General features: G+C 36.2%; 1 protein-coding gene across 7 annotated transcripts in view; it reads left to right on the forward strand.

Moving 5' to 3' along the window:
• The window catches only part of mapk10 (mitogen-activated protein kinase 10), a 39,603-nt gene that overhangs the window by 10,419 nt on the left and 17,328 nt on the right, over window positions 1-11,856 (forward strand). For 4 of the 7 annotated variants that reach the window (XM_007558891.2, XM_007558893.2, XM_016674760.1 and 1 more), the window contains exons 2-4: window positions 5,834-5,905; window positions 7,851-8,020; window positions 11,696-11,825. In XM_007558891.2, coding sequence (XP_007558953.1) covers window positions 5,834-5,905; window positions 7,851-8,020; window positions 11,696-11,825 — 372 coding nt within the window. Of the gene's footprint in view, window positions 1-5,833; window positions 5,932-6,006; window positions 6,175-7,850; window positions 8,021-11,695; window positions 11,826-11,856 lie in introns of those variants that run through there. The other 3 variants (XM_016674757.1, XM_016674758.1, XM_016674759.1) reach the window with 3 other exon arrangements.

The following is an 11,856-nucleotide window of genomic DNA, read 5'->3' on the forward strand; positions in this document are numbered from 1 at the left end:
TCTGCCAATGTCTTCCTAGTGTAACCAAGAGAAGCAGCAGTGAGAAGTTACAGAACTTACAGTTGGGTTGTGTAAAAAAACAAAAACATTATATGTTTTCTTTAATTTTCAAAACAAGGTGTGATGCAAAGTTTTGTGTTTGCGTATGAATAATTGTGCTACAGTTTTCTGATTTGTTGCCATGCCGTTAAATCTAATATGAATGCTGCATCAAGAGCATTTATCACACTCCAGCTAATGGTTTCTACATCTGCCAACTCACTCCCACCACTCCCAACACTTCCTGTAAAACTGTCACTGTTGCTGGCAGTTTATCTCAGTTTGGATCATTTAGCAAAGCTCCTCTGGCAGGGTGTCTGGAAATATTCACATTTCAGGGATAAACAGGGTTTTTTTTTGTGTTTTTTTTTTGGTTATCTTGGCCGAAAGCAGATATAAAACTATCAGATACCAATGTCCCTACAACTTAAGAGATTGTTTTTTTTTGTTGTTGTTGTTTGTTGTTGCTGATGAGCTGATTTTTTTATTTTTTTTTAAGTTTGCGAATAACACAAACATGCTTAATTACTAAATTTCTGTTCAATATCCTGAGATTTATGCTTAGATTTCATGAGAATCCTCCATTCTCAGTAATCGGTGACACACTGGTTGAAGGAGTAATTCATCATAGTAACGTCATGGATGCATTGACTAAAATCTGTAAATGCTTCTCTGCTAGGAAAATGATTGTAGAAGGTTGCAAACGTATTCAGACTCATTAAGCCTTTCAGCATTTTGTCATGTCACAGCTAAAAGCTTCTATGCATTTTTGTCGAGTTTTAATGCAATACAAAGTAGAGCATAATTAAGAACAGGAATTAAATGTTGTGTGGTTTCAAAGGTGTTTTTTATTTTTTTTAAAGAAACATCTGAAAAGTGTGGATACTTATGTATTCATCCCCCATGAATGTTTCAGCTGAAAATCTTTTGGGGGATTTCTCTACAAGTTTTGCACATCTAGAAACTATTTCTAAGTCTACATAGAAAATTTTCTCAAGCATGTTTTTTTTTTTTCCAAATCTTGCAACATTTCCCAATTATTTTGAAAGTTTGACTGTGCCATTCCAGTAGGTTTTCCAGCACAACAATATAGTCTGTAACCAGCTACTCTATGCACAGAAAAAAAAAAGAATGCAGCTCCAACTTAAATAAATCGCTTTTCTCCATCGTAATTATTTTACATTTGTTTAACTTGACAACTTAGTAAATTAACTTTGATTAACTTATTGCTTGTGAGCAATTAAAGCAATTGGGAAAGGCACGGACACTTTTAAACCATAAAAGAGGCGTAATTATTCTCCAATGATTTTTTTAAAAATGTTTGTTTAATCATGAGAGGCAAATTATTTAGCAAAAATATGCAAATATATGGCGTATGCAACATAACGTTGTTGTGTATTAAACCGAGCTTAAAAAAACAAACAACCCTAAGCATTTTTGATCTCATCTCTCACTCAGCTTCCGTGGACAGGTCTATGCAGCTGGAGTGACAAATTGGTATTTTGAAGAAGGCTGCTGAGTCTAACCTTAGCGACATGAGAACAGCACTTGACTCATAACCACCATCAGCAGAATGAGAGCAATGAATTAGCAAGCTCAGAATCGGCTGCTTTCATTTTGCTCAGTGAGTCCACTGGAGGTCCGGCTTTATGGAGGAAAGGTTTGACATAACTTTTTGTTTTGTCTTTTCAGTGATTAATTCCTCTTGATTATTGCTCAGATTTGTTTGACCCATTTCCAGTGACATAGCAGTCACCCACTTTGTTTTCTCATTATGTCAAGTTGTGTGATTTATGTAAAAAAGTAAAATAGCAAGGTAAGTTGTCCTTACTCATTCACAGTTTCTAAAAGATATTGACAGTCTTTAATTTATTTTAATGAAAGCGCATATTTACCATACATTGTCCTCGCAAGCTCCTTCTACAATTAATGACACCTTTAAGGACAAGGAATAAATAAAAGATACACTAAATGTTTGTTATGGAGAATCCAGGATGCCTTCTATTTTGAGCAGTTTCCTAGCAATAAGCTACGTAGATTTTCCTTAATAATTGCTCCCCATCCAAGACAATTTGTCTTTACGACTTTTCCGTATTTACATCGCTGAAGCAGAACTGAGAGCTTGAATGACCAAATAAATCTATAAACAATAAAGATAATAGAGCAACTGAATTTAGTAAACATAGGATGTGAGCGAAAAATAGACCTCTGAGGCACTCCAAAGCTAAAAGTAGACGCTAAATAAAACAAGTTGCTCAAATTTAAACAAGAAAAGAACTGGAATCATTTTGAGTGCAGTGACCCTGACATTCATATACACATCAAGATAATATTCGGTTCATCACTGATGAACAGAAACTGAAAGACTTTGGCACCAAAATTTGAACAAAAACCTTAACATAAATTGTTGGTGTGAAGAGCTGGTGACCCCATGATGCCATTCTTTGCTGCAGTTCTCTGACTGTAAACTTTGACCTCCCTTACACCACTCCACACTGTTCAAGAATTTCTGACAAGTAAGAACAACTTGCTTCCGCATCCAGACTTTTTTGTTTTCTTGCAACAGTTCCAGACATTTTTAACTTTTTATTTATCATTTTGACTGTAGACAAGGTCAAATTTAGACATTTTTCTGTTTTCTTGTAGCCCTTCCCAACTTACTAAATCAAATCAATTCTATATTACTTTTTTTTTATTTTGTTTTCCCTATTTTGTAGAGTGAGAGAGAGAAAAATCAGCCTCTTTATTACATTTTCACAACCCTTTAGTTATGAAAAGTCATACACTACTAATCAAAAGTCCTTAGACGCTCTGATTAGCTTTAAACATAAAAAAGTAAATTCAGTTACATGCACTGTTCATTAACCAAACATTATTTTTCTTAATGACTTAAAAACTCTCCCCAGCCATCATTTAATAAATGTATTTCTGTGAGGCTGTGCTAAATGAAGTTACTTTTAAAGCTTTTTTTTTTTTTTTTTACCATGAGTGCTAATCAGTATAAATTTCCCTTGGAATGTGCTGAACATTGAAAAGGACAATTCAGTACATTCATGCAGCCATCCTTTGTATCTTTCATCTTTTGGGGGGCACACAGATGGTTAAAGATTGTTGCCTCGTCTTGCTACTAAAACTGATTTAATATTGATCAGTCAGATTATCAGCAGATATACGACCAGTCTTCATGGTGACAACTGGCTTGTGAAATCATTATAAACAAGTGATAGATTGTGAATGATTTATTGACTAGGTGTCCTTAAAGCCTCATGCTTTCACCTGCATGCTTTATTTACTCCTTTTTGCCCTCCCTTTCTCCTTTTCTACGTCATAGTATGCTACATTTTTACCCCTTGTGAGACCCGGATAAAATAAATGGGCCACTTTTTTAAAGGTCAGAAAATTAAGCCACAGCATAAATCTCCAACCTCTGTGGCCCACATTTCCTCTTTTAAAGCTGCACTGTTCCATTTTGAGTACAGACATCAAAAGCACGAGCAGCAACTGTAATACGGCGCTGGTGGAGCGAGGTGATACAGAAAGTTCAGAAAGTACATCCTCTCATTTGAAAGTAAAAAAAAAAATTATATATATATATATATATATATATACATGTGTCTTGCGTGATATATATATATATATATATATATTTCATTGCTTCCCCTCTGGACAGACTTTTTTCTTCTTCTATGAATGTATGCACTTTTTGTATCTAGTTTCCTTTGCATGAAAAAAGCAAACAAATGGCAAAAACTGCTTGTTAGGCAAATTGACTCATTTTTCTTTCTTTCACTGCGAAAGCCTCTGACGTTTGTGTGTCATCACAATGTCAGTGCTGTCGCTGATGCTGTGAAGCTCGTTTTGTACTCGATAGTAATGCTAATATAATACTGTTAGAAATCATGACAAAGTATTTGTTGGTCTCTCTCTCAACACAAATTGTCTCCTTAAAGCCTCGTAGTGTAACACCAAAAAGTCAACATAGCTTGATGTTAAACAGGATATTTGTTGCCATTTTTGTTTGCTTACTGTTTCATGAATTTGACAAGCTAACACAAATGCATATGTGAATTAAGCGACTAGCATAAATGTGTTGTCGAAGCCGAAATATGACAGATATTCTTGTTTAGATATCCTGGGTTTCTAAAGGCTGTGGATGATGTTAAAGCATCAGATGGCCACAGGGCCTCTGGCAGATCCAGGTGGCTTTACTGTTTTGAAGCTGACAAAAGGACTTTTCATACACTCAAGGTTTCTTTTTGGCAATTTTCTTGACAGAAGTGTACAGCTGATGATTAGGGATCACATTTAGGAGGCACAGGGTTGTTCCTATCTACCTTTAAGGCCTCTGAATGATGCACAGGAGTTTCCTAGACTTCTTGAAGGGTTATAGCAATGCAACGTATTTTGCGTTGGGACATTTAGCTTTAACAATTAAGTTTTAATTTGAGTCCGCAGCCGTAGTAATGGCATTATTCTGCCAAAATTGCTTTATGTTTTCTTCTCTTTCCAAAATATGTAAGGGCATTCTGTCTTGAAACTACCAGGATTGTGATTTTTTTTCCCCACACATTGAAAATAATTTAGTCTAATCCTACCTCAGCTGGAACAATAAATTAAAAAAAAAAAAAAATCATACAGTGTATTCAACTTGTTCAGGTTAGCAAATTTTGGCAAGAGATTTTTCATTTCATTTCCTACCAAGGCAAACTAATATACTGCAGTTAAAGGTAATGGTACAAGCATTTTAAAAACAAAAATAATTCTTGCGTCATTTAATACATTTCTCCTTGATTGCATATTGAAGCCAAAAGAACTAGATTGTGGTCTATTTTTACAAGATTTCATGGTCGTGTAGTTGTTGATATTATAAATTAAATATGTTGAAAATAGTTGAAATTTGTATAAATATGTTGTAAAAAAAAAAAGGACTCTAGAGTTTTATTTTTGCTTTAAATGTGTCTGCTTTAGTTAGGTTTGTACCTCGTCTTTGTTCCAAAATAAATTGTGCAATGAGTAAAAACATGCCTTGGCTCTGAAAGCACTGCAAGCCCTGCTTTGTCATTTATTTTTTCAAAAGATTTACAATAGAGATGAAAGTAAGCAGAAAAACTGAGAAGTAATGAGATATAAAGATATTCTTATTTAATCACTGAATCAGTCTCTGTGCACTTGAAACAAGTCATTAATAAACCATACTTGTCTCTAATAGCCCCAGGTTTGCTTATATCTCCGTCTGCAGGCTGATAAGACATTGATCTCTGTCGTCCTGCTGTGCTGCTCTCTGATGAGGAATTGATATATTGGTCAGTTTATATTTATAGAGGTGTGGGTGGCGGTGACTTGCTGTTTTTCTCATTTTTATTGAGAAAGATGGGAACGGGAGGGGGAGAGAAAAAAAAAACAGCTGTGAATGTTCCTGGAGGATTCAGAACCACAGCAAAGACAGACAGAGAGAGAGAGAGAGAGAGAGTGTGTGTGTGTGTGTGTGAGAGAGATAGAGAGAGAGAAATAGAGACAGAGAGAGAGAGAGAGAGCGAGAGAGACTGCAAATTTCCACAGAACTAGTTTCTGAGACGCTCCATCATAAGTTAAGCTGCTCTTTTGCATATTAAGATAAAGCTGATGCAGATGAAGGTGCAGCTATTTTTCTTTTTTCCATAAAGGTGCAGATCATATTTTGAGGCCATCACTCATGTGAATAATTTCAGCAAAGGTATATTTGCACTTCCCTGCCTCTCGGGGCCCCCTTGCAATCACTCTCTGACTCCCCTTCTCCCCTGTTTGTGTCTTCCAGGTATTTATGAGCAGACATTTCTTATATAACTGCAGCCAACCAGTCCTGGATGTAAAGATAGCCTTTTGTCAGGTGTGTGTTCCTTACAGGTAAAGAAGGTACAGTATTCAATCCTTTCCATTTCCCCGTATTTTCTATGTGTGTTTTTGCTGTGTTTGCTGTGTTTCTGATAGGCTTCTACAGCGATCGGTGCTCACAAAACCTCTCATTTCATGTAAAAAAAACAAAAAAAAAAAACCAAATCCTGCATAACGGTCTGGAATCGCTGTATATTTCCTGTGGGAATTCCAAAAGTAGATGAAAGCGAATGAAGAGCTTTTAACCTCACCGTGAACAATTAAGTATGCAAAACTATTTCCAGTGCAGACCTAGTTTCCTGCTGAAGTTCAGTACCTCAAGTGCTTATCTGTATCTGAGACATTTGGCTAAAGCGGGGCTTAGTTGCCCGCCTCCTGTTGACCTCGTATAGCTGAAATGCCAAACTCATTTCACATATGCATAAAATCCATACGTGTAGTATGTGTGTGAGAGCTGCGTTGGACCTTTTCGCTGCGGCTCAGAGTACTCAGGAGCTTTGCATGCTCTGTTGGATTGCACATGCATCTTATGTTAATGTTTAACAGCCACTGTTGGTACTCCTATAAAGCCAAACATTAAAAATGAATCAAATCGCAGGTTATGTGTATTCATGTCATAATGTACATTTTCCTGGTTCCTGACTGACGTAGCTTTAAGGCTGAACTTACACAGTCGTGCCCCAACAGTGCGGCTTTATTTGGTTTGTGAACTGCTGAGTAATTACACTCCGTAATTAACGTAATTATTATTTCGTCGTGCCACTATTTTCATGCTCGCAATTACAGCTTAAATATTGTGTGCACAAAGATGTAATAATGTCTTCATCTGAGGGAAGCAATTAGTGGCCCTGATGTAATAACATGCCCAGTATTTATTCTGCTGCCTGTATTTTCAGTTAGAAAAAAACAGGATTTATGTTTCTGCAAGGCGACAACCGGTTTTGCACAAAGTGTACCTTTAAATCCTTGCACACAAATCCCAGGGTGCTGGGATCGATTGCAACGTCGTTGCAAACGTTTTGAGTCTTAAGACATAATCCTCTGGTTAAGGATTTGTTGTTGATCGTGGTAGTGAAGAGAGCTCCTGTGAGAGTGAATTTTGTAACTATCGGTGTCAAAGTGTTGTGTCTACAGAACAGAAATACATCTTTTAAATGTGCATCATTTACTTCTGTGTTATATAGTTTATGAACATCAATAAGTGTGAAGCGATATAACCTTGTACCTTCTTAGGATCTAAAACAGACAAATAAAGGCCAGACCGTTTTGGAACGATATCGTCAGACGAAGCTGAGGCTTTTTTTTAAGAGTAACAACTTTTACGTTTTTCTCTTTTTAATGATGTTAAGCACCACATGATGACAACGTGCTGCCATCTAGGAAAAAGCAAAAGTTAAACTGACAGTGAACCTTTCAACAGAATAATAAACCTCGGCAGTATAGCAGAAAATTGAGTAATAAAAAGACTTGAGTAAAAGCCTAGAATTGAATCCCACTGAACTGCTCAGGGGATTTAAAATGTACCATACTTAAGAAAACCATAAAACATCTAAAGTACTTAAAAAAGTACTATTAAAAAAAAAAGAGAGACTGTTAAAAAGTTCTTTCTCAGACAGGAGCGCCAACATCAGACATTTATTTTATCAAATGCTACCTTTGGTGTGCCTATAAACAGAAATACATGGTATAACATACAATTAAAACAAGTAATCAGGTGTAGAAACAATTTAAATGCTGATTGTTAAATGGTAAAAAAAAAGAAAGAAAAAATACACATATTATATATGCTATATATTATACATGCTATATCTCCTTTTATTTTATGATTATACTTAATTGCACTGGACATAGTAATTGGGGTTTCCTGCTGTAAATGTACACCATGCTTTTCTCTTTCAGCAACACTAACTCCACTACTGTGCTGTATTTGACTCGCGCAGGGTTTTGGCAAACAAGTGGATGTGTCATATATTGCCAAACATTACAACATGAGCAAAAGCAAAGTGGACAACCAGTTCTACAGTGTGGAAGTGGGAGACTCCACCTTCACAGTTCTAAAGCGCTACCAGAATTTAAAGCCCATTGGTTCTGGAGCTCAGGGAATTGTCTGGTAAGTTCACAGCCGCGCCTTTTTTTTAAATTTTTTTATTAATGCCCTGGCTTAAATAGCGTCAAGCTGCTTGATGAGGCTCTTTGTTGTGTTTAATGTTTGGGTTGTCTCAGTTTTACTGTTGGGTCTCCTTGTTCTGTGGTTTATTGCTTCAAATGTTGATAAGATCTGTGACATATAGTCATTGGTTTCACATTTGGCCAAAGAGAGCATTTACAAACTCTACTTCCAGCCTTCTGATCTAGAAACTGCATAAAAGCATGCTTTTTAAGGCATTTATTAGTAATTCAGACAAGCTTTTGTTTTTAGTAAGCATTTATAATTCTTTTCAAGGGTTTTTAACATCTTATGCAGCTGATTCAACCGAATGTTCAATGCTCTCTGATTCATTTTGTTCTTTTAAGAATAAGAAAAACAAGCTCATTTCATAGTCTGATTATCTGAGCAAAACTTCTGATATGGAACTTTTTTAATGTGACAGCAGCAAGAGTTTATGAATTCCTATTTCAAGTAATAAAAACGCTGCTAAAATGAAGTTGCAGCTGATGTCTTAAAATCATCAGCTGATTTTCAGCCACTTCTACATTGTCATAATGTTCTTTATGACAATATGGAGTATTCTTTATGACTATATATCTATATAAACAAACAAGACATTCCTTAGAGGGATCAAGGTCAGTATTTGTGATATATATATTTTTTTTCCTCAGGTGTGAGCTGATATCACATCTTCTATTTGCATTGTAGATAAATGGATTTTAAGGGTCTGTCACCACAGTCTTCTTATGAATCCTTAATCCAGATTGCAGAGGGAGGCAGCTTTCATTGTAATTCACCTCACGCCTTCCCTGTCAGAATGCAGTGGAACGACTGCCAAAGCTCCACTTAAAGAAATGCCTCTTACCGTCTCTGTCGATCCACCAAACACATTCATAACTCATGCTCATGCTCATGCTAATGCTGTGTCATTGTGCTAATATACAACCTCTCAGAATCCTCCGCACCGATGATCCAAGTTGACGTGTTTCGCGTTAGGATGCGTCTCAACACCTTTGCTCTCCATGTGCCCTCTCATAAACTCTGCCTTTTGCTACTTCGGTCCAAAAGGTAGCAAAACCAATTCTTAGTGGCTGCAGGTTGGCTTGAGGGCAGGTTTGGAGAATGTTTTTAGAGACCAATTGCAGAGAGGAGATCAAACTGTATCTTCCCAGCTGTATATTTCTTGATTTTGCCCCCAGATAGCATCTGGTGTTATCTGGTGGTAACAGCAGACAAAAAAAAAAAAAAAAAAAAAGAAACAGTCTGATTTGAAACATCAAGCATGAAAACTGATCTTTTTCAGATGTTTACAGATGCATTGACACATATTATGAAAAATGTTTTTTTTGTATAAGCTGAAATAACTGTTTGCTCTCAACATGGTGATAAAACATTTTAAAAAAAGATTGCTGGCTATCTTCGGTGCGAACCTCGGATGGGTGACATAATCACATTTACATAAACATCTGTGTGACTCAGTTCCAACAGCTAGCCTCAAATAAGCAACATGCACACAAGCAGATAGATTTAAAAGATTATGCCTAAGTCAGCGAGGACACATTCTGCTTTGCTTATGCAATCAAAAAACTAGGATTTATCCTAGTTTAGCCGGAGAACATGCAAATAAGGAAAAACTTGCTTTCTGTCAAGATTTATTTTACCAGTGTTGTTGCCAGTAATTATGCCAAGTCCATACAAACACTCATGTATTGGAGTTATAATCAGGTATTTGCTGATGCTGAGTTACAGTGTGATATGCTATGTAATGTCTGAAAAGTCAGTAGCTTCAATTTGAAGCTACTTTTAGCATACTATATTTCACCAATATTTTATCCCTGTTAATTTACTCACCAATGATGTAGTAGATGCGTAGCGTACATTTTTCTGTACATTGACAGATATTTTTGGGACATATGTACATCTAGTCTTCAACACATGTAGAGCAGTTTGCTAAAGTGCTAAGCTAACTCTAGCGTGCTTATTTAAATTGATGACATTTGACATTTTTCACCTTGCAACAAATGTCGTTGCAATTCCAATTAAAAATTTGGCAAAAAAAAACAACAAAAACCTTACTTTATAAACGTAGACTTTTAGTATGAACGCCAAACATTTTGAAGGCTAATATATCAGCTGCTCTATACGCAGCAAAAAGATCAGCGCTGACAGGCAGCCATATCAAGGACGGGGAGACAGGAAAATCATATCCTGCCACTTTAAAAGAATGATTTCATGAAGAGCAGTTTGCAAAAGCATAGGCTAACTTTGTTGTGTTTGCTCTGCTTGAATATGAGTCACTGCTAATTCGACTTCTGTTTCATTGTTTCCAGTTCATTAGTTGGTGATAAAATGCACAGAAAATATTGTTTTCTTTCTTCAAAATGCTCTTTGCTCTGAACATTAGACAGTTTTACGGTTAATGTTTTACCTGCTTTCTGTGGGGCATACCCAGTTACATGACATGAATAAACCAGTCAGTTAACACATATTTTTTATTGTGAACAGGTTAAAAACGAATAAATCATTAACAAAATAATGCTAATGATCGAAAATCCAGAAAAAAAAGACATAGTTGTTTTGTTTTTTTCTAAATTAGCCACAAAAATGAGTCCACTGTGGTGGAGCTGACAATGTTACAAACATATACAATATTCTGCACAAAATGTTAATGTTAGGATCAGACTTCCTTGCACTGGTGCTTATTTAGAGGGAGCTTTCATGCTTTCATATGGGAATCCTAAAGATGGATCAAGGTTTTAAGTAGTTTAGCTATTCATGACATCACCTTTCACTCATCTGGAAAAGTGATGACTTGCTAAAATCCTTGTTGGACAAATGCTCTTATAAATCCATCGTATGCATTCTCCACAGAGGCATTTAAAACCACAGCGCATTGCACTCAGCATCTTCTGCACGACAACATAAAAATACACTGATAGTCCCTTTACAGCATCGAAGGGCAATATGGAAAGATACAGAATATTAAATGACATTTTTATGTCTTGTTTTTCCTCCACACCTGTTCTCTGAGAGTCAACAGAAAGGACTGCAAGGAGATCCAATATAAAAGGTCTCCAGAGTCAGGGTTGCACTGTGCTAGCAAAGCAACCGGTTATGACTCATGTTTTCTTACTGGATAAATTTTATTTTGCCAAACTGCTTGCTTTGTGAAGTGAAAACAGTCCTTTAATTACCCTAAGGTTTATTTCATTGGAGGCTAAAAATGGAGAAATATTTTCACACCTTTTCATTGTGAATTTGTTCCAGGCGTTATGTTCCTCCCTCCTACAGCCCCTTCTGAAGAGGTGTACAAATGACTAAATATTTTCGATGAACATTTAGCAAAAAAAAAAAAAAAGAAAAAAGTTTCTGTATTTTGATATAGTTTATGTAAATATCTGGTTCAGCTGTAAATATGTTTGAAAGAAACTGTCTGTAGGTCTCCTTTACATTGATAACTTCAACATGCAGAAAATCCTCTATTTGCTCTTGTGCTACAAATTGTAATTACTGTGCAACCACATGCACCCACATAACCATCCAGCTATGAATGCTGAAAGAATGCTGATGATTATGTGTTTTTCTGCTCTCTCTCTCTCTCTCTCTCTCTCTCTCTCTCTCTCTCTGTCTCTGCAGTGCGGGCTATGATGCTGTCCTGGACAGGAATGTAGCCATAAAGAAACTGAGCAGACCCTTCCAGAACCAGACCCACGCCAAGAGGGCATACCGGGAGTTGGTGCTCATGAAATGTGTCAATCACAAAAATGTAAGTTATTGTTTTTTTTTTGTTTTTTTTT

This window comes from Poecilia formosa, unplaced genomic scaffold (assembly GCF_000485575.1).
Source record: "Poecilia formosa unplaced genomic scaffold, Poecilia_formosa-5.1.2 Scaffold100, whole genome shotgun sequence".
Taxonomy (NCBI): Eukaryota; Metazoa; Chordata; class Actinopteri; order Cyprinodontiformes; family Poeciliidae; genus Poecilia; species Poecilia formosa.